Source organism: Hippocampus comes, unplaced genomic scaffold (assembly GCF_001891065.2).
Source record: "Hippocampus comes isolate QL1 unplaced genomic scaffold, H_comes_QL1_v1.1 scaffold16, whole genome shotgun sequence".
Taxonomy (NCBI): domain Eukaryota; kingdom Metazoa; phylum Chordata; class Actinopteri; order Syngnathiformes; family Syngnathidae; genus Hippocampus; species Hippocampus comes.
In genome coordinates, this window is record NW_017806168.1 from 259,826 (window position 1) to 280,181 (window position 20,356).

At 41.9% G+C, this 20,356-nt stretch overlaps 4 protein-coding genes across 11 annotated transcripts in view; all 4 read left to right on the plus strand.

The window, feature by feature from the left end:
* The first annotated feature begins 667 nt into the window (after positions 1-667).
* Positions 668-3,284, plus strand: tube1 (tubulin, epsilon 1). Its single transcript, XM_019895996.1, has one exon. It carries the CDS (start codon positions 809-811, stop codon positions 2,198-2,200), a length of 1,392 nt encoding a protein of 463 aa, XP_019751555.1. The 5' UTR covers positions 668-808; the 3' UTR covers positions 2,201-3,284.
* LOC109531617 (regulation of nuclear pre-mRNA domain-containing protein 1A-like) lies at positions 3,159-7,214 on the plus strand. Its single transcript, XM_019895997.1, has 7 exons — positions 3,159-3,523; positions 3,976-4,105; positions 4,394-4,500; positions 4,582-4,676; positions 5,491-5,617; positions 6,282-6,457; positions 6,670-7,214. Exons 1-7 carry the CDS (start codon positions 3,373-3,375, stop codon positions 6,766-6,768), a joined length of 885 nt encoding a protein of 294 aa, XP_019751556.1. The 5' UTR covers positions 3,159-3,372; the 3' UTR covers positions 6,769-7,214.
* Positions 7,215-8,006: 792 nt separating this feature from the next.
* LOC109531618 (uncharacterized) lies at positions 8,007-15,510 on the plus strand. 5 transcript variants are annotated; one of them, XM_019895998.1, is made up of 11 exons: positions 8,007-8,370; positions 8,448-8,516; positions 9,630-9,654; positions 12,189-12,275; positions 12,347-12,495; positions 12,575-12,691; positions 12,777-12,819; positions 13,260-14,043; positions 14,117-14,234; positions 14,528-14,741; positions 14,807-15,510. In XM_019895998.1, exons 1-11 carry the CDS (start codon positions 8,311-8,313, stop codon positions 15,055-15,057), a joined length of 1,917 nt encoding a protein of 638 aa, XP_019751557.1. In that variant the 5' UTR covers positions 8,007-8,310; the 3' UTR covers positions 15,058-15,510. The 5 variants fall into 5 exon arrangements, with proteins under 5 accessions (XP_019751557.1, XP_019751560.1, XP_019751559.1 ...); XM_019896001.1 differs by having other exon boundaries at positions 14,117-14,186; positions 14,552-14,741; XM_019896000.1 differs by having other exon boundaries at positions 8,008-8,370; positions 14,528-14,732.
* A 791-nt stretch (positions 15,511-16,301) lies between these two features.
* nfyc (nuclear transcription factor Y, gamma) overlaps positions 16,302-20,356 on the plus strand; it is a 21,299-nt gene continuing 17,244 nt past the window's right edge. For all 4 annotated transcript variants that reach the window (XM_019895976.1, XM_019895982.1, XM_019895981.1 and 1 more), the window contains exon 1: positions 16,302-16,400. The gene's annotated coding sequence lies outside the window, so the exon portion shown is untranslated. The remainder of the gene's footprint in view (positions 16,401-20,356) is intronic.

Below are 20,356 nucleotides of genomic sequence, written 5' to 3' on the forward strand. Positions count from 1 at the left end.
TGTGCGTTTTGGTGTGTGTGTGTGTGTGTGTGTGTGTGTGTGTGTGTGTGTGTGTGTGTGTGTGTGTGTGTGTTTGGAGGGGTGACTGGGGGTTAAATAAGGCAAATATAAAAAAAACCTACTCTCCCAATTATTTTTTTCATTATAAATTATAAATTACATGTTAATTTTGTTCACATCTGCTGGGTTAAATTCATTTGATTTAATTTGTATGATATGCATTTCAAAAAGTGTACTGCTTATGTTTATCACATTATTTGCTAAATGTTGGCTTTTTTATGTCTTCTGATAGTGATTGTCACCCCTTCCTATTGTGGTGTGTTCAACAAACGCAAACAGCGACGTGTCATGTGTTTCCTGTTGCAATGAGCCTGAGTGACCACATAGAGGCGCTGCTGCACTTTGGTGAAGGAATGGCTTCATGATGGAAACGAGAAGCTGTTTTCGATTCTAAATTCGACATAAATACACACAAAAAAATCTTCCCAATGAAAAAGAATGACAAAGAAGGAGGGGAAAGAGAAGCCACAGCAGCAGTACTACGTTAACAATTACTTCCCGTGTTTCTAAGTAAAAATAATTCTCATAATTACTCATGTTGCAATGAGACTTTATGGCCACATAGAGACGCTGCTTCACTTGTTAAGGATGGTCAGCAGTATACTGTTTTGTTCCTAGAAGACGAAGAAGACGAAGAACACGAAGAAGAAAGTCCAAACAGCAGCGGCAGTTGCGTTGTATCACTTTTTAGCTCATATTTTGTGTCACGACTTTGAGAACAAGAGTTAGGTGACTAAGGGGATTAAAAATGACCCAGTCTGTCATAGTTCAAGTCGGACAGTGTGGAAACCAGATTGGTTGTCGCTTTTGGGATCTTGCTTTGCGAGAGCACGCCCATTTCAACAAAAAGGGATGCTATGACGATACCACCGGCACCTTTTTCCACAACCCGAATGGAGACTCTTGTGGTGATAATGGAAGAATCCAACAGCTGAAAGCAAGAGCGGTGCTGCTGGACATGGAGGAGGGTGTGATCAGTGAGATCCTGAAGGGGCCTTTGGGAGAGATTTTCGACAGCACTCAGCTGCTCACAGGTGTGTCGGGTGCGGGCAACAACTGGGCAGTTGGACACATGACCTACGGTTCGAGCTCCAGGGACAAGATTGTGGATCAGCTGAGGAAGGCAGCAGAACAGTGCCACTGTCTGCAATGTTTTTTTCTTATCCACTCGATGGGAGGAGGTACCGGTTCAGGGCTTGGGACCAAAGTACTGCGTCTTCTCGAGGATGAATTCCCTGAGGTGTGTCGCATTGTCATACCTGTCTACCCATCCGTGGACGATGATGTCATTGTGTCACCTTACAACAGTATGCTGGCCACGAGAGAGCTCACAGAGAATGCTGACTGTGTTCTGCTTGTAGAGAACCAGGCACTGGTCGAGATGTTAAAGATGGAATATGCGTGCCATGGTGGACAACACACGAAAAGCAACAAAGTCTCAGCAATGGATAGGCTGACTGGGCCAGAGAAGCCTTTCGATGCTATGAATGACATTGTTGCTAACATGTTACTCAACCTTACTAGTTCTGCACGTTTTGAGGGTTCCCTCAACATGGATCTAAATGAAATTGCCATGAACCTGGTTCCTTTCCCTCGATTACACTACCTGGTTCCAAGTCTCAGTCCTGTCTCCACACTGCCACGTGTCAGCAACTCAACCAGAAAATTGGATAAGCTCTTTAGCGATGTCTTCAGTAAAAGATACCAGTTAATCAAAACAGACCCGAAGCGCAGTCTCTACCTTGGCTGTGCCCTCATGCTAAGGGGGAATGTTCACATGTCAGACCTGCACCGAAATATTGAGAGGTTAAAGCCCACAGTGCCCTTTGTCTCATGGAATCCAGACGGCTGGAAGACAAGTCTTTGTTCTGTGCCTCCTGTTGGTCACTCTCAATCCCTGTTAGCCCTGGCCAACACCACCGCTATCAAATCCACATTCATGGAGATGAGAGAACGATTCTGCAAACTTTATAGGAAGAAGGCACACTTACACCATTACCTGCAAGTCGAGGGGATGGAGGAAAGTTTATTCTCAGAGGCCGTAACGTCCCTTGACTCTTTGATTGAGGAGTATCATGATCTGGATGCTAGTGTGGGGAAATTAATGCCTGCTGCAGCGAGATTAAAAATTGCAAAATAAAATAATGCTGAAATTTAGTGCTACTAGCAAATATAGCATAGTGTATGCTTGTCTCATTGTACAGAAACAACAATTTTTAAGGATGAATTCAGGCATGAACTGTGAATCATGATGAAATCAATCTTGATTGTAAACCAGCGTGAGCAACACAAAGCTGGATTGGTTACATTAACCAGAGATTTTTAAAAATCCCCCCAAAAGATACTGAATTTCTACAAAAACAAATTTAGTCCAGAGACCTAAATTGAAATCACTACATCCGCATATTGCACAATACACTACCTCACTTTAACCCACAATAGTCACAAGTTCCGTTGTTTATATTGTTTAGATTTACATATGTATGTCTTTTTATACAGTGTAGTTGCTATCTTTATCTTTAGCTGTGTGTTTTAATGCACAGCATGTTTGCACTGAGGATTGAGAGGAAAATACATTTCATCTGTGCTGCATGTTATACATAACGCATATTTGACAATAAAGATGACCTTGCTTGACCTTATGTGCAGTAATGTACTGCAGATCGTCCACATCCAATATGGCCGACACGCTGACGTACCAGAGCATTAGACCGATACGATAATGGGTGAGTACGTATATAATGACTATGGTGCTAAACAAAATCTTGTTTATTGGTGGTCGAACGACAATGAATCGCGTGAATAATGTTAACCATTGTGAAGATTAAAATGTCTAATGTCGATAGTGTAAGAGCATCACAACGACAGTAAGTGTTTCCAGGCATCTTTTTAAGCTGTCGTATACAGTAAAGGGTCACGTATGTACAATTAAATATGTTCAAATAATCAAATATATTGTGTACAATCGGTCACCACGCTCTTAAATTTTAAAAAATAAATTTGAATACATTTCAATTCAAAATTGACATTTTGAACGTTCAAATTCAGCCAGTGTTGAACGCGTCATAGCAAGATACGGAAGTGCCTCGCGCAGGCAACCGTGCTAGGCTAGGCTAGTCAAGAATGGCGCTGCGTGAGTGGTGTGCTAACATGTTTTAATTGTGGGTGGTTGTATTTTCGCGTATGGAGCATTTAAAGTAAGCAAAAGAAATAATAATACAAATCAGTAAGCATCTATATAGGAAGCTGGAACGCCAACGCTAACGCTGGTCGGTAAGGCGGCTAAGCGACGACTTTTGTGCGGCGGTCGACATGTCCTCGTTCTCCGAAGCTGCTCTCGAGAAGAAACTGTCCGAGCTAAGCAACTCTCAGCAGAGCGTCCAGACGCTGTCTCTTTGGCTCATCCACCACAGGAAGCACTCCAAGACCATCGTGCACGTTTGGTACAACGAGCTCGTTAAAGGTAAGCGAAGTCCGGCCATCTGAAAGCGTTCTTTGTCAGCATGTGCAGTTGGTGGTGCAGGCGACCCCCGGGGGACCAGCGACCAAGTGCGTAATGTATCTTGTGTTTACAATTATAGATAAAGGGTCCTGAGGAAAGTACTTGCGATCAGCCTAACCAGGAATTAAAACCTTTAACTACCCCCGGCCCTAGACCCAACCCTTTAAAACCTACATCTTGGCCCAAAGCGCTACACTCTGTTCAAGACCACATGAGCCGAGACCTCGGAAATTTCAGTCGGACACAAGACAAGCTCTTGGGAGTTGACCAAGACTTTCAAAATGTGGTCATAAAATCAAGACCGGCCTTGAGTGTTACATCTGCTTGAGCCGCCAGCTGCTTCTTGATATTGCAGTCTTAAGTTCTAAGTTCTCTGATCACGACATGAGTACTCTCCTTGCTTGTGTGTGCAGCTCCGGTGTCACGCAAGCTGACTTTCCTCTACTTGGCTAATGACGTCATTCAGAACAGCAAGCGGAAAGGACCGGAGTTCACGCAGGATTTCGCACCGGTCATCGTTGATGCCTTCAAACATGTTTACAAGTATGCTTGCACTACTCGTTCCTGTGTGTGTGTGTGTGCCTTGCGTTAGTCCAGGGATCACCAAATAGTACCCAATGTGTTCAGTGTTTTCACATAGATGAAGTAGTTATTATAAACATACAATTCGAAGGTCATTTTTGCAAATTTGTTATTCCAGAAGTGTGTATGAAACTGGTAACGGGGATACATCAATCAGTAGCCAACAGTGACCCCTGCCCTTGTGCTAACCCAGTGTCGCAAACAAATTGTAATCTTCAGTTTGTTGTCGTGGTGTGCGTTGTCCCTTAGAGAGTGCGAGGACGGTTGTAAGAAGCAATTAGGCCGGGTGTTGTCCATCTGGCAGGAGAGAGCCGTCTACGAAAACGAGCTCCTTGACCAGCTGTCCAGAGTCCTCTGTAAGCTCCCGTTTGCTTTTCGTCTCACGCAAAATTGCAATAGTACACTGATGAGTCATCGTCTTCTGTGATGTTGCGCAGATGGCGAGAAGAAGCCCACAAAGAGGTCCTACGAGTCCATCCAAGCCCTGAACGACAACTTCGCTGGACAGACTTCTCCAGCCGAGCCCCCACAGGTCCTGGCCTTGACTGTGTAGTAAAAGGGGATGGAATTGAAATGGTTTCCGCAATCTATTGTCCACATTTCACAAAATATATCATACTGGGTGGCTGTGGGGCTTTTTCCTCGCTGCAGCGACGGGCTCTAAAGCGCCCGCGCCAGCCTGAAGCCCCGCTCCACATGCTGGAATGAATATGCTCACATCTGGGGGCACTCTCAGGCGGCCACACCAGTGCAAAGTACTGGTCCACACACATGATGTGCACTTGCAGCAGACAGTGAGATGCTCTAAAGCAGACACGTCAGCCAGAAGACCCAGTTCTCACTCTGACTTTCATGTCTGACTTCTTAAAAAAAAAAATCCTCCCTTTTGGGACTTCCACTTATCTCACCATAACGTATGTGCACACATGGACGACGGGGCGCTCGAAAGCAGCCACGCCAAGCTCAAAACCCCAATCCACACAATGGCTAGGATTTAAAAAAAATTTATTGTCCACTTCTTTTCCCCTCCTAGCACGTCCACCTTTCTCACCATGACACGTGCACACTCATGGGTGACAACGAGGCGCTTTAAAGCAGCCACACAACCACAAGGCCCAGCTCAAAATCGCCCTTTTTTACACCACTTGTAAATACTGAAGAGCCCAATGGCATTGACATCATCGAATTATCTAAATGCATGAAGCTGCCTCTGGGGAAAATGAATGTATCTTTTCCTTTATGCAGGAAGTGACTTTCTTCTGATTTCTGATAGACCCGAAGGGGGCCGCTGTAATACAACGCGCTTGAGTTTGAGGCCTGATGTTGTACTGGTGTCATCCTGACAGACGTCTGAGTTGATCCGAGCGCTTCAGGAGCTGGAGAATGCCACCTCGGAAGACTCACTCCTGCGTCAGCGCATTTCCTCGCTGCCCGCCGAGGTGCAGGACACGTCGCTGCTGCACAGGATCACAGGTAGGCGGAGACATTGGACTCACGTCAGACATCTTTTATGACGTCGTCGTCGTGGTGCTGTTATTTTTATCGACATTCTCACGCCACAACGTTAACTACACTTGCTGAATCTCAGAACAAAATCAAATTGGATCTTGTACAAGAATTTCTGACATCTTAAGAATTTTTGTTCCTCAATGTAAAAATGAATACCGCTTTTAATCAAAACTGAGCAATGGTTTCCACAGCTCTGACATAAAAAAAATATATATATACATCGAAATGTCAGAATTGATTATTTTTTTTATTTTGGATGTGTCATTCAAAACTGGTCATTTTCTGAATTTACTTCAAATAAGAGTTTTAAAATTTCACATATTTTAGTTTGGTTAAAACAATGTATTTTCTAAAGTTTTTGACCCAGCTCTTAACGATTGTTGTTATATATTTATAATATGTATGTGAATATTTATTTATTTGCATTTTGTTTGTCATGTCAGACTATATTTGTCATGTCAGACTAATACTGTAGTTATTTTTATCTACTTATGTATTTCATACACAGTATTTTGAAATGGTATTTACATTTTTTATTTGGCCGTACCGTTTAAAGTAGTACTTTTGAACACAGCTTTTGGGTTGGGACAAATGAAGTGTATCACATCCTATTGCGTTTCTGTCTCAGATAAGGAGTCTGGCGCACGTTTTTCGCGCCAGGTGGACGACGCCTGCATGCTGCTGGCCGATTACAGCGGCCGCCTGGCAGCCGAAATCGACGACCGGCGGCAGCTGACGCGCACGCTGACCAGCTTCCTGCAGAGCCAGCGGGATGGTCTGGTGCACAATGAGCACAAACTCGAGGTCCGTAATAAGTTTTTTGGGGGGTTTGAGTCACTTTGTAATAAATAAAAAAAGGGGGGGCGGGGGAGGACTGATCTTGTTGGTTGGTGCTGTTTTTTTGCCAAATGTTTGCTTTTTGTGATACATTTCTTTTAAATCAAGATGTCGTAAATGTAATTAATTGTACAAGACAAAATCCAGATTTCCGTGGCTTTTTCTTTCTCCTTTTCCAGGAATACAAACGCAAACTGGCCCGAGTGAGCCAGGTCCGGAAAGAGCTGCGATCCCGCTTGAACAATCTCCCAGGCGGACATCACAACTCCTCCACCTGACATTCGACCTGGAATCTCTCTCTCCTCTTTTAGCATTGTTTGTTGTATTTTTTTTTCCAGTGTGTTTTCAATTCCTTCACTTTGTTTTGCTCATTTAATGCATATTATTATTGCTTTTTTTTTTTTTTTGTTCCCATGTATACTCATTATAGCCCACCCTTCTTGCCAACTTGTTTTGTCCAATATTCTGTACGAACTGTTCATTCAAGCTGCAATTGCAAAAGTGTGATTAAGGAGTCAGTGTACATACCGGTAAGAATACGTGGCTGCATGTAAATATCTTATTTGTGAGTTCATGTCAATATAAAATTTTTCCATTTTGGTTGTGGCATTTTGTACATATCTGCTGGTGTCCAATAAATCAAAATGGCAACCTCTGCCTTCTGTGGTGAGATTTGCATTTCCAATATTTTTTTCAGGATCAAAATCAAAACTAAATTGAATTGAAAAAAACAAAACGAGGTGTTTACTGCATATGATTTTTGTTGTCTTTTTATAAGAAATTCAGTTTATTGTAAAACAATTTGTTCATTCAAATTCCGATTTTAAAGTGTTTTAAACAGAATTGGTTAAGATGCTTATTTTTTAATAAACTGAATTTATTTCAACATATTTTTTCCCCACATGTTTTCATATTCAAAGCCAGATCTTAATTTTTCGAAAATTCTGTGTTAGAAATTGAGATTCAAACTCAAATGGTCCTGAAGGTCCAGGTCTTTTTTTGGTCGTTGGATATTACGTTTGGAAGCGGATATTGAAAAGAAAAATGACTACTTATTTGATTTTTGTTTTAAAATGAAAACACAAATTGAAAGACCGCTTGATTTTTCAGTTTGTTGTCTGGAATGAGTAAGGAAAAGTCTAGCAACAGTTTTTTTTAAATATTTTTATTTCTACCACAAAAACAGAATACAGTATAGCACGAGACACAAATGCAAAACGACTCGTCTCGATACTTGATTCCCGGAAGTTGTCACCGACAGCATTTCTACTACTGACCAGGAGATGGCGACAGCGTGAGGACTGAAGACGATATCGTGTTGTGTAAAGAGAATTAGGTTGCCGTATTTTATAGCATGTGATTCATTTTTGTCGCGTGAAATGGAAGCCCTAATTTCCAGGGTAAGCTAAAGCAGTCATCATGACAAGATCACGATGGACCAACTGTTCTTTTAATTTCAATTGGCATGCAATATAGCGCTGAGTCGAGAGGGGGCGTCGATGATAATTTCCTCTACATACTATTGTACTCAACCGGAAGTGGATGGTTTGGAGTCGCAAACCTGTAAATTGATTAGGAGTAACATTGTTTCCGATGAAGATTAAATATTAAGACGAATGATATACTTTTCGTCCGAAAATATTACTTGAACAGAAATATAGTCAATACATCTTTCATTCTGTGGTTTACGTTAAAACCGAAATAGCTTCCATTTCAAGCCACGTACTAGTTGCGTTTGCATGCTAGTTAGCTTAGACTCAAGTGCTATCGTCGGCGCTCCTGTTGAAATTTAAACGAAAAGAAGATCAAGTTAAGCAGTAATGGACGGGTTGACAACTCCTTACGAAGATGACTCGGAAACGGAGTTCATGGAATGTTCGGTAAGCGAGATAGAATGGAGTGTGGCAACGTCGTAATTTCGTAAGATGTTTACTTTTTTTGTTTTTAATTCGTCAAGGTGTGTGAAGTATCCCTAAAGGGCCTCAATTTGTTTAAAATACACGTGACGACGCCGGGACATTTAAAGGTACATACCATTTTATCATAATAAAACAATATGATTGTTGTACATGACTCCAGTCGTCCCACAAAGAAGGTGAGTTCTGTTAGAAATGAACTCTTTCACAATGGTGAAATGTTGAGTCTGTATTAAAACGCTGTATTGACTCATTGTTCTGTAGGAATGGCACAAACGCAGACTCAGTGGATAAAGTTTTTAGCTTTATTTTAAGCATTTGGAGCCAAAACGGGGGCCAGCAAGAAGTAGCCTTCTGGACGCTGTTCAGCCACCAAGGAGCAATAGATCAGGCGTTCTACATCTTTTCGCGACACTAAACATTACAAAACCACTTGGTTGTCAACCAGCAATGAAGAAAACATGTGGTCTTGATCTTCACAGAAGAAAAGACTACGTTCCTTTTCTGCTTTTCCCACCAAGTCTTGGCATGGGGTGAACACGGCTTGTTTTCTGCTCTGCAGCCATTTGTTGTCTTGATGCCACTGTGTACCGCGAGTACTGACGAGCTTGAAACAGTCTTGATTACATCTGTGGTGTCTTCAGACTCAAGAATATCATGGAAGAGGAAAATTCAGTTTTCACCCCCAAGGTTTTACTAACTCTCCAATCTCTGGCACACACTCCAGCTTTCATACTCCACTTTTTGGGGGTCCGTGGCTCATCTCGAACCGAACACCTTCTGGTCCTAATCAACTCAATCAATCCTCTCACATCTTAGTGTAGCTTCTTTGTCGAACTCTTTTGTCTTTGATGTTTGTCTTGTCTTCTCTTGGATATTTTGATAAGAACCTTTGGGATCAGACCCTCTTGAGTACAATCGACCTGAAGGCATCAAGCAATGCCTTGTTCTTTTATTGTACCCGAAAACAACTTTTGTAAGGATGGAGGACTTGGTAAGTTTAGTCACCCGTGATCCTGTTTGTCCACTTTGTCCGCTCACCGCCCACACGTCAGTATAAGCAAATTTTTGACTGCTAGTTGAGTGGTTGGTTCTCCCTAAAATGAATGTATGAAATGACCTTACTGTTAAAGATGTCTGTTTCCATCGTAGAGCCATCAACACCTGTGCTCAACACTGATTGATTTTTTTTTTTTAATTGCTCTCCTTTCATCCCCTGGCAGAAAGAGGATGCCGCCGTCGCTGCTGGTAAGTAGACTCAGTTGTCCATCAAGCCGTTTGGGGTCTGCCATGGCCTCTCGTATGTTCGCTCAACTTTTCTCTCGGCCTGTTATGTACAGGTGAACACGCAAAGGCAGGAACTGTTGCTTGTTCTTTGCAGACATTTTCCATGTCTATGAAATTGTGGTCGCGGCGACTTCAAATTTGCTATCAGCCATTGATATTTTCAATCGGATCATCAAGCCTTCATTTCTGAGTCCCGGCAAAGTTGTCCTGAATTTTTATCTCGGTGGTGTTGCAGGGAACAAAGTCCTGGCATGTTTGTGGCAACTCAGCGAAAACAAAATCCATGACCAACCAGTTGCAAGAAATGGAGGAAGCTCATTTGTCTGCCTTAAATTCATGTCATTGTTTTTCTCTTGGAATCATAGCTTTGTGTTGGGAAATGAAGTGACTGGGCATGTTTTTATACATAGCAGCAGACTCAACTTGTGGGTTCCAGCAGAGTTCTCCCATGCTCTCCTCGTGGTGATCTTGTAGGGAATCGGGTCCTGACACTTTCCGTACTGCTGCAACTCATCTGAGGCAAAATGCAAGACGAACCAGTTGCAGGCAACGCGGGAAGCTCATTTTTTTCTGTCTCCATTTACCATTTGTTTCTGTCGCCATCGTAGCTTTGTGTTGCGAAGTTAACCAAGTGTTTTGTTTTTTTTCCTCCCCCCGACAGAAGAACTGAAGTTCTAAAGTGCTGTAAGTGTAGCGTTGTTCTTGGGTACCCAAAGCTTGGTTCTCTTCGGTTCTTGAGTTTGGTTCTTCTCATGAGGAACTTTAATTTGGTTCTTTTTGGTTCTTGAGTACATGTGGTGATGCTCTTTTTTTTCTTTTCTTTTCTTTTTTTTTTTTTTAAGTGTGGATGCTGCACAAAGCTGCATTACTTTCTGTAAATGGTGCCTGGCTCCTGTAGTTGCGACTTTTTTTTTTCTGTGTGAATCAGAATCATCTTTATTGGCCAAGTATGTAGAACACACAAGGAATTTGTCTCCGGTAGTACAGGCTACCCGAGTATCATCAATAACAAGCAACTACGATAAACAAGGACATGACAAATAAGTATGGAAAGACATTCCGTAATGTCAGTGTACCATTGTGCCGATAGTACCACCCAATGACAGCTGTGAGACAATGTGCAAAGTATCAAGCAGAGCTAAAGTGATCAGTGGTAGAATACAATATTATAACAGTTGTGCAGTTGGTGCAGATAATCATTGCACCATTTTAAAGTGACCAGAAGCCGTATTTGTAGAGCACGTTTAAGTGTGCAATTGTACAGAAGTCCTTGAGCGCTTTAAAGTGTCTGGTGTTGTGGAATAGAGATCAGTGACAGTGGTCACTTTAGGTGGCTAGAGGGAAGAAGCTGTTTGAATGTCTGCTGGTTTTGGTGCGCATGGATCGGTAGTGCTTGCCTGACGGGAGTAGCTGGAAAAGGTGGCGGGCTGGGTGCGGGGGGTCCAGTAGGATTTTCCGTGCCCTTGTCTTGGTTCTTGCAGTGTGCAAGTCCTCAAGAGTGGGTAGGGCGGTGCCGATGATTTTTTTTTCCGCAGTCCCAACTGTCCGTTGCAGTGGGATTTTGTCCTTTTTTGTTGCGGGCCCAAACCAAACGGTGATGGAAGAACGCAGGATTGATTCGATGACTGCCGTGTAGATCTGTCTGAGCACCTCCTGTGGCAGGCCATGCTTCCTCAGCAGCCTAAGGAAGTACCTCCTCTGCTGGGCCTTTTTCATGATGGAGTTGGTGTTGACCTCCCACTTCATGTCCTGGGAGACTGTGATAACCAGGAACTTGAAGGTCTCGACGGTTGGCACAGGGCAGTTGGACAGTGTGAGGGGCAGCTGTGGTGAGGGATGTTTCCTGAAGTCCACGATCGTCTCTACCGTCTTGAGCGTGTTCAGCTCCAGGTTGTGTTGGCTGCACCAGAATACCCTAACGATTAACGAAGCAGGCTGGATCAGAAACCTCCAGGATTGATCGCTCACTATTCTGTTTTTTAAACCGTGCCGGGTTTCGGTCATATGGGCAACGGCATCATCATTTTTTTTCCCTAGCATGTGGACCCCCGTAGAGGGTTTTACTTGAGAACTTTTCTTCTGGAGGTCTTGAAAGGTTCACACTAACATTGAAAATTCTTCTGATTTTCTTAAGGCATCATTCCCAGTATGGACATCACTTGAATGGGTGTCCCAACGTGCAACAACGCCAAACTTGCTCTCTATGCATGCATACACGTATAATGATTTAGAGAAGGTGAACATTTTGTCAATTATAAAAATTAACTCATTCACTCCCAAAGACGTTTTTAAACGTCTTTTCAGATTTGGTCTAGACTTGGCTGGTACTGAATGAATTAACCAGGTTCAGAAAATAAATGAACGTGGCGTACTAGTCTTCTCGGTTATAATTTAAGCAGTGTACTGTCAGCAAACTCAAAATGGATTCAACTATTGCCCTGTCGTCATGCGTCTTTTTTTTTTTTTTTCTTCTTTTTTTGGGGTGGTGCTGTCAGGTCACATGGTCCGAAAACAAATCATCCCTAAGTTTGACGATATTTTACAATACGTGGATTACCTGAACCTTGACGAACCAGTAATCGGTACGTACCGCAGAGCGCACTTTTCAGCTCTTAAATTAATGTGCCATAAGAATCGCGTTCTCCCATTTCAGGTTTAAACTTCTTGGAAGAGGTGCCGTGTGTGAATGCGGCCCATGCCAGTATGGGGCCCCGATACACATGCACGCTTTGTAACACCACCGGGTACCCCCCAGAAATGATCCATCATGTGATTGGGCGAAGACACAGACAGAAATATATTGTAATACATTTCTTATTTCTACACATTTTTCAAAAAAATTAATAATAATAGTGTGACACAAAGCAATCTATCATTGCAGGAGAGCAAGCGTCCAGATCTGGTTTCTTGGGATAAACACTTGGTTATGCAAACGGGCAAGATAATTCGCACCAGAGCGGAGATCATCGCCCGTCAGGACGGAAGCGGCCGTCCCAAAGTAAGATGCGTGGTCTTCTAACTTTGTCCTCGGATCCAAAGAGTGAAAAGGAAGGACCACAAAAAAAAACTTGTTTATGTTACAGCCGATGAAGAAAATGCAGAACGTGGGAAATCGAATGACAAGAGGTAAATAAATACACAGTAAGAGCGCCTGCAGTTATGAGTGCAAACAAACGGCGGCAGAAATAGGTCGCGGTGTTGTCATGGCGACAGTTTATGCATCAATAAATACGATTCGTACAAGCGTAGGTACCTCCGTCTTGTTTTCTGACTACCAATAGGTGGTTTTGCCGAAGTGCGGGTAGCTTGGTTCAAGTGAACCGTGGCTTGCTTCTTTTTGGTTCGTGACCTATTTCGAGTCTTGAGGACAGGGAGCTTGGTTCTTGCGGACCAGTAGCTTGATTCTCATTGGTTCTTGAATGCATGCTTTCTTTTCTTACCTGTAATTTGGCTCTCTCTTGATTCTTGAGTACCTGTAGCTTGGCTCACAAATATACAATGAAGTGACTGCTGTACAGGTTGGGCAGTGGTGGCGATTCAATGTTCAAGTCCCTTTGCTTGTGTAGTTCCCCCCTGGCAGATGCCGAAGGTCGACCCACTGAACATTTCAGGCCAGCTCCAATGGAAGCAGAAATCCCAAGACACGGACCGCGGTGGTTTTTTGCCGGATCCTGTGAGCAGAACCCCGTTCGTCTCGGCCGAGGCTCGCCCGATGAATGTGGCGGCGGGAGGCAGACAGACGACAATCCCGTGGAATCAGCAGCCGGCGAAGGCGGACGGCTGGGAGAAGGTTCCTCTTCAGGGAAAGAGTTTGGACCTGGATTATTTTCTCAATAATGATGTCACACAAAAAAGAACGGTGGAGCCCTACAAGGAGACACAACGGGCTTTGGATCGACCCGCAGAGGGTTACACCACCTACGGAGAGCAGGGAGCAAAAAATGAGTTTTTGACAGAGGATGGAAGGCGTCAGTTTCAATCCCCGTGTCTTGATTATCAGCACCAGAGTCCTGGCTTTCAAGGAGATGACCAGCAGTGGTCCACTGACAATGATCGAGGTGTGAGGCTCGGGACAAACGTGCCGAAACCTCCCACGAGGAATTTTCGGTTACCTTCGGACAAGCCTATTGCACATTTTACGGATTACAATCACGGGATGCAACCAGCAGAGTCATTTTCGGCTGGACTCTCCCAGACTCCTCAGGAAGTTTCCAGGAGCATGTCAGCCATTCCGGCACCTTTCCGCCGCTTCATGAAGGGTCCTGCAGGCGACGAGGTATCGGGTAGATGCAAAAGAAAGAGTCGCTTCTCGGATGCCACACCTGAGGAGGTGGCGGTGGCCAACAGGATGTAAGCAAGTTCTTGTTCGCGTTCTTTTGTTCTTGTTGCCATGAGTTAACTTCCCCGGATTATTGGTAAACAGGTTCAATGCCGGACCCCGAGATGCCAAGCTCAGAGCTCCTCTGGAATCAGGCGGTGGAACGTTCCAGCAGGAGACCCGCAGAATGATGCAGCATCCCGATTGGTTCTCACAATCACAGGTAGTGCATCGCGATCCAAATGACAATTTCTCTTAATACCCATCGTCCCATGCCGGGTTTTGGGTAGTATTAACATTAGCCGATGTGGTAAATGTACCAATGTGGAGGGTTGACTGGCAACTGTCCTAGTTTTCGAGGTAGTACCACATAGTCAAAATGAATGGGGGGAAAACTTTGGGGTGGAGCTTGCCATCATTTGTCGAAAGCAATGCCGTCCTCTTGCAGTCCTAATTGGCCGGGTTCCGTGTAAAAGGCCTTTTTGTTTGTTGAAGAACTTTTCTCTTTTCATTCAGCAAAACAGTTCTGCACTTCTGCAGACGCCCTCACAACGCGACAAAACATTCCAGGAAGAGTCCGACTTCAGAAGAGCTGAAGACTATTACGGTGGGGAAGGCAACGGAGGAGGAAGAGACTGGAACAACACGCGTGATGGCCAGCAGGTGTACCAGCATCAAGGACGCAGTGAGCCCAGCGACTTGAACGGTAACCGTTACAAAGGTACTGAGTGTAAGTTTCACAACATCAGCTCTATGTCCAGAATCTAACTTGTCACCTTTTCTCCTGTGCTTCAGCGGATTTTGGCCAGCAACAGATGTACACAACATCTCTTCTGGATGAGCGAGCACAGTGTCCGGAACAATTCCAAGGAGGTGGCCAGCAGCGGCTACAGTTCTCCAAGAGTTTTTATGATTCTCGTTCGCCACCATTAGACATGGAGAGGCCTGCCAGCTTGCACCGGAACCCTCAATACTCCAAAAGTCTGGAAAAATTCACATCCACTATCCTGGAATTACTCTCCAGGAATTCATCCTACAATAATTAGTGTCTCATAGCCTCAGTTTTGAATTGAATGTTTGAAATACAATGTTGTCTTTGTTGACTATCTACCCAACAATTTCTTTACTGTATGTTCTCATGGTTGCGCGAGAGCTAACACCTAAATTGGTTGACTTTGGGCGAAGGTGATGTTCAGCTTGGACTGGTCATCAGCCAGTCACAGAACAAAGATAAACAAGCACATCTGTGATCTTTGATGCAATGATTCCCGACCAGGGTGCCATGGGAGAACATCGGGTGCTGTGTGAGATGATCCAATTTCACTCAATTTGTATTTGAATGTAAAACTGCCTGATTTTGGAGTGTATGAGAAGGCCCACACCAGGATGGGGGAGTACTTCTGCAATTTGAGACAGATGTGCTTACCACTTACAAAGCACCTTTTCCATTGTTGGTTATTTTTCAGGAGACGTGAATAATAAAACTTTTGTCGACTGCCTTGTCACTTTTTGCTAACTGATGCCAAAATAGGTTCTTAAGAGTTTGAGTATAAGGCATTTCATTTTTTCTGTTTCTGTTATGTGCTTGGATACAATGTGAATGGAATATTTTTCTTTGACGTATTTGTGAATGTCTGCCTAATGTTTTTTTTTTGTGTGTGTCTTAGAAGCCCATGTGGGCTGGGCATCTATAATTAGTTAGTTAATTGTTTATTGAACATACAATACAATCACAATTGACAAAAGGCAAGCAAAATTACAAAAGGAAAAATAAAAAGTAAAACATGGTGATAATGGTGCATGACAGTGTCATAGTAACTAAACTTCCAATATGCAAGACTATTACATGTAAATGCCAACATCTCATTACCATTATTTTATAGTTTGCAATTACTCTTGAAATACACACTGAAAAAAATATGACCACTGAACAGGTACTTGGTACAGGAACTTGCTGTAATTTTTTTTTTCTTTAAGTCAAATAGACACAAAAATAGGGCAACTGTGAAACAACTAGTTATGAAATATGCTTCACGTAATTAATGAAAACCTTTTACACAAACATTTCTTTTGCAGTTTTTATTTTTTAACTACAAATAGAATAAAAATCGATTTTTATTAAACACAAAAAAAAAATATTTCATTTTAAATTTGTATTAACCATAAACACTTTTCACATAAATTGTTTTCCTTTTCATGAGCCGTTCCTGTTGACACTTTAATACTATTTATACTTTATTTAAATATTGGCGGCTTTCAGAATCACAGACGTCATCACATCGCGCGAGAAATAACTTCCGGTGCAAGCTGCAGCCATCTTGTTTCACTTCGGATAACTAAATAAAATAAATAATAGTGCAGAGCCGGTCGTCGCTTCGACATCAACAAAGTGAGTACCCAAAGTCTCAAATTCTTTGTGCGACGTGTATGACGGGAGCGTGCGGCCCCGTGACGGTTGCTCGCGGTGCGAGGGTGGCCGTAAGACTTTTCCCCAGTGTTCATGTGTTCGTTCTTGACCAATGGACGATTGTTTTGGGGGCGAGATGAACACCGGCGCCATTTCCCTCCCCGCGCTGCGTGAGGCGCTTATTGGGTGGCCGGCTCGGAAACCGACGCCTGACGTCCTCCATTTTGGCTCGCCTCGTCAGTGAGCGCACGACCCAGCGGGCTGTTGGTGACGGAGCCCGAATGGCGCCAGTTGCTTTCCCAAGCAACATTGGCCCCCAAGAAAGCTTGATTGGTGGAATGTAGTCCGAGGTTTGATTGGTCTGAATGACACATCCAAACGTTGTCTTTATTGGTTCGGGCTCCTTCTTGCCCCGACCAGAGTGAAGCTTCATTAAATTCCCACTTGATGATGGCGACTGCAATGAAATACCATTAACTCTTAGCTCACAGCATTGGCGTTAGCTTCAGCATTACTGTTTGAGCTAACGTTTACAAACCGAGTTGAAAACATTTCGCTAGCTTGTGTCTAACCACACTTGGGTTAACTTGAGGCACGCTTTGCATCTTTTGCCTTCGTCGCGTTTTGTTATGGTAGCCACCAAAGTCTTTTTGTATTTTTTAAATTTGTTTTACGTCGACGTCGTTTGAAAAACGTCAGCGCTTTGACGTATGCTGGCCAACCAAGGGGACCGCAAGGTCATGAGGATGATGTTACTGGTGGCTTTGCGTACAAGGTGCTTCTCATCAAACGACATAAGATGCAACAAAATGGTGAATAACGTTTTCACAAACTGCATTAAGAGAATGAATGATGACATTTCTAGGGGCGTTTCGTTTCAGAAATAGTGCACCGTTTCTCCAAGATGATCAAAAGCAACGTAATACCCCCACCCCCCCAAAAAAAAAACCCCGGATAATTTATAATATCGGGACAAAATAATGCAATGGGAAATAGGAAAGAAAAATACTAAAATATAACCAAAAATAATCCACATATGCAACAAAAATATACTGTATAATATACATCAAAAAGATATGACCCCCCCTTCCCTGACAAATTTTAGACTGAAGAACTAGAAAACTGTGCAATTCTTATTCTTGGCGAGGAATAAGAAATAGAATATAAGAAAAAAGACAGATTCAGACAAAAACATTAGATATGACCAAATAGACAATACACGGAAATACACAAATTGAAAATGCATGCTAATTGAAAACAAAAGACCCACGATTAAACTTAGTAAGCTGCTGTAATATTAGTCTTTTTTTTGTCTTGCAACGTATCAAGAATATATGTGAGGGTTATCACAACATTGATGCTACTTAGCATGTTTATGGCTTTTTGTATCGTGTGTTAGCATTAAGCTAGCAGATTTTATGGACGAGCACAAAATGTGTTTTATTAGTTTACTTAGAGTGTTAGCAGTTTTTAGGGCGAAATATGTGATAAAAGTGAGCAGCTGAAAGTCAGCTTTGCCTCCATGGTGTGTGTTTACCCAAAGGTGCAATCTGCCTCCTGCGTGTTTATCTCCAAACACGTCGCCGCTGCAGGTCATGGGAAGGTCTGCCGTCCGCCGTGACCTTGACAGGTGCCTTCTTTTGGGGGGGGCGCATGTTGTGCTGTACTAGTTGGTCACCCAAATAGAAAAAAGGAACATCGCACGGAATCTCGGTTTCTTTCATCCTGTTTTTCATCATTCAGTTAGATTTTCCTGCTTGCCCGTGTTAAAATCACAGATGATGTATCGAAACTGTAGGAAAAGTTTGCAACAAAAGAAAACGGTTTTGATAATAAGCGAAAATATTAGACAGGCTAATTGAAAAGATACATATGCATATTAAATGAAAAATACACACATTTGACAAACAAAATAATATTATATATAACATTAAAAAAAACTTCAAATAAAAATACTTGAAAATGTCTTTAAGTCTGAGACTGAATATTAAATGAAGACGACACATATAAAACAAAAAATACTAGAAAAACATTTTGGATGGAAATGAAATGCTATTACAACATATTAAAAAAATAGCAGAAGTTATCAGACAGAATATTAGAAAAATACACATGAATATTACATGAAAAATACATTGAATATGATAAAGTAATTCAAAATATCAGACAGGTAATGTATTGATGTCAGACAAAAAATTGAAAGCAATACAAAATATTCGGACAGAAAATAAATACAAAATTATCGCAAATACAAAATATTGAAAGTAAGCAAAATAAAATGAACACAAACATTGGATTAAAAATTGATGAAAAAAAATATGGTTGAATAATACACCATTTTAGACAGGAAAAAAAATTATATATTCTGATAAAATAGTATATATTCCCCAAACATTACTAGAGATCAAACAAAAAATTCAAGTATGGAATGGAAATTTTAAGACTAAAATGTACAGATATTGGACCAAGAAAATTGAAAGTAATGTAAAGTCATCTCCTCTTTCATCTCAAACTGCTTTAAACAACAAAGCGAATAGACAAAATGTCACCAAAAAAAAAAGACCTAAAACAATTTCTTTTGACCAAAATATTAGACAAAAATACTCATTAAATACCAAATATTAGAAAAAAAACACAATTAAATCATACAAAGTGTCATCCAAAGGTATTGTGTAGGAAAAAAAATACCTACATTTTAAACAAATGTTATCCAATTTGTACACAGTGGAAAAGTTGTGTATAATGATCGGGTTTTTTTTTTGTTTGTTTTTTCATTCTTCCCTCCTTTCTGTGTCATTACGAGGATCGCCGGCTAACAATGGGCACCATTGTATGCCTGCAATTTGCTTTCAGGAGCCCTCGGGTTTATTTTTTATTTAAAAAAAATTATTATTATTTTTTAATCACTTGTGTCTCGTAATTCGTTTTGTCCATTAATGTCCCGTGCACTCTAACTAAGTAGCCTTTGATTTTATTAGCCTCCCTTTCTCGCCGGAGTGTTCCGACGTTTTTTTAAAAAAATTTTGCGACATCTCCATTCACGTATCATTGGGATTTAATTGGATCCTTTATGTGGCGGTGGCGAGTTAGGACAATTGTCGAGTGGAAATAGAGAAGAAACATAATATCATTATGTTATGGTGCCCAAAATGTTCACGGTTATATCTGTCGTATCGCTAAACATGTCAGTCTCAGTATTGTTTATCGTCTGTGAAAAACAATACACGAGCCTAAAGTATGATAATACACACACATTGTGTACTATTTTGGCATTTAAAATTCACCAGTTTAATGAAAACACTCATCAAAAAAAATCGAGCTGGGATATAAATTTTAAACCAACTTAATAGTTGAACACAAGTGGTAGCAACACATTCTGACAGACTGCAGCAATCATCAAAACAGCTAATATTACTGGAGCTTACTGCGCAGTTGTGACCGTCTTCTTTGTGCATTTATGTACGCTTGTCCAACGTGACTCGCAAACCGGAAGGAGTCGCACAATGAAATAAAATGCACAAAATTACAATGCGCAAAGAGTTTCTTATTTTTTATTTAATATATAGCTTGAATATTTTAGAGGTGCACCAATTATTCGATTCATCGACAATTATTCGATTATCAAATGAGTCAACAGTTATTTTGACAATCGACCGAATTGAATTCATTTATAACTATCTTTGTGTATAGTCAATATACTGTAAACCAGTTGCGCGGGGGTGTGGGTAGGGAGGTTGAATGTCATGAGCTGCATCTTATATTGTAATGTGTACAAAGCCCCCCCACCCCCGCTTTTTGCCGATTCTTAAAACGTTAATATCTGCCCGAATAAAAGTTGTCCATTTATCTGGATGAGTGCCATGTTGTACCTGCTTCGGCTAGCAAGGATGAATGAGAAAGCAAGGACAAAGTGTGTGTGTGTGTGTGTGTGTGTGTGT

What these genes read in the sequence shown, in the direction of transcription:
- LOC109531617 (XM_019895997.1), top strand. Translation starts at nt 3,373, where the DNA reads ATGTCCTCGTTCTCCGAAGCTGCTCTCGAGAAGAAACTGTCCGAGCTA. An exon ending in CTCCAGCCGAGCCCCCACAG is followed by an intron (nt 4,677 to 5,490) that starts GTCCTGGCCTTG and finishes TCATCCTGACAG; the next exon opens with ACGTCTGAGTTGATCCGAGC. An exon ending in ACAATGAGCACAAACTCGAG is followed by an intron (nt 6,458 to 6,669) that starts GTCCGTAATAAG and finishes CTCCTTTTCCAG; the next exon opens with GAATACAAACGCAAACTGGC.
- tube1 (XM_019895996.1), top strand. Translation starts at nt 809, where the DNA reads ATGACCCAGTCTGTCATAGTTCAAGTCGGACAGTGTGGAAACCAGATT.
- LOC109531618 (XM_019895998.1), top strand. Translation starts at nt 8,311, where the DNA reads ATGGACGGGTTGACAACTCCTTACGAAGATGACTCGGAAACGGAGTTC. An exon ending in GGGAAATCGAATGACAAGAG is followed by an intron (nt 12,820 to 13,259) that starts GTAAATAAATAC and finishes TTGCTTGTGTAG; the next exon opens with TTCCCCCCTGGCAGATGCCG. An exon ending in GTGGCGGTGGCCAACAGGAT is followed by an intron (nt 14,044 to 14,116) that starts GTAAGCAAGTTC and finishes ATTGGTAAACAG; the next exon opens with GTTCAATGCCGGACCCCGAG.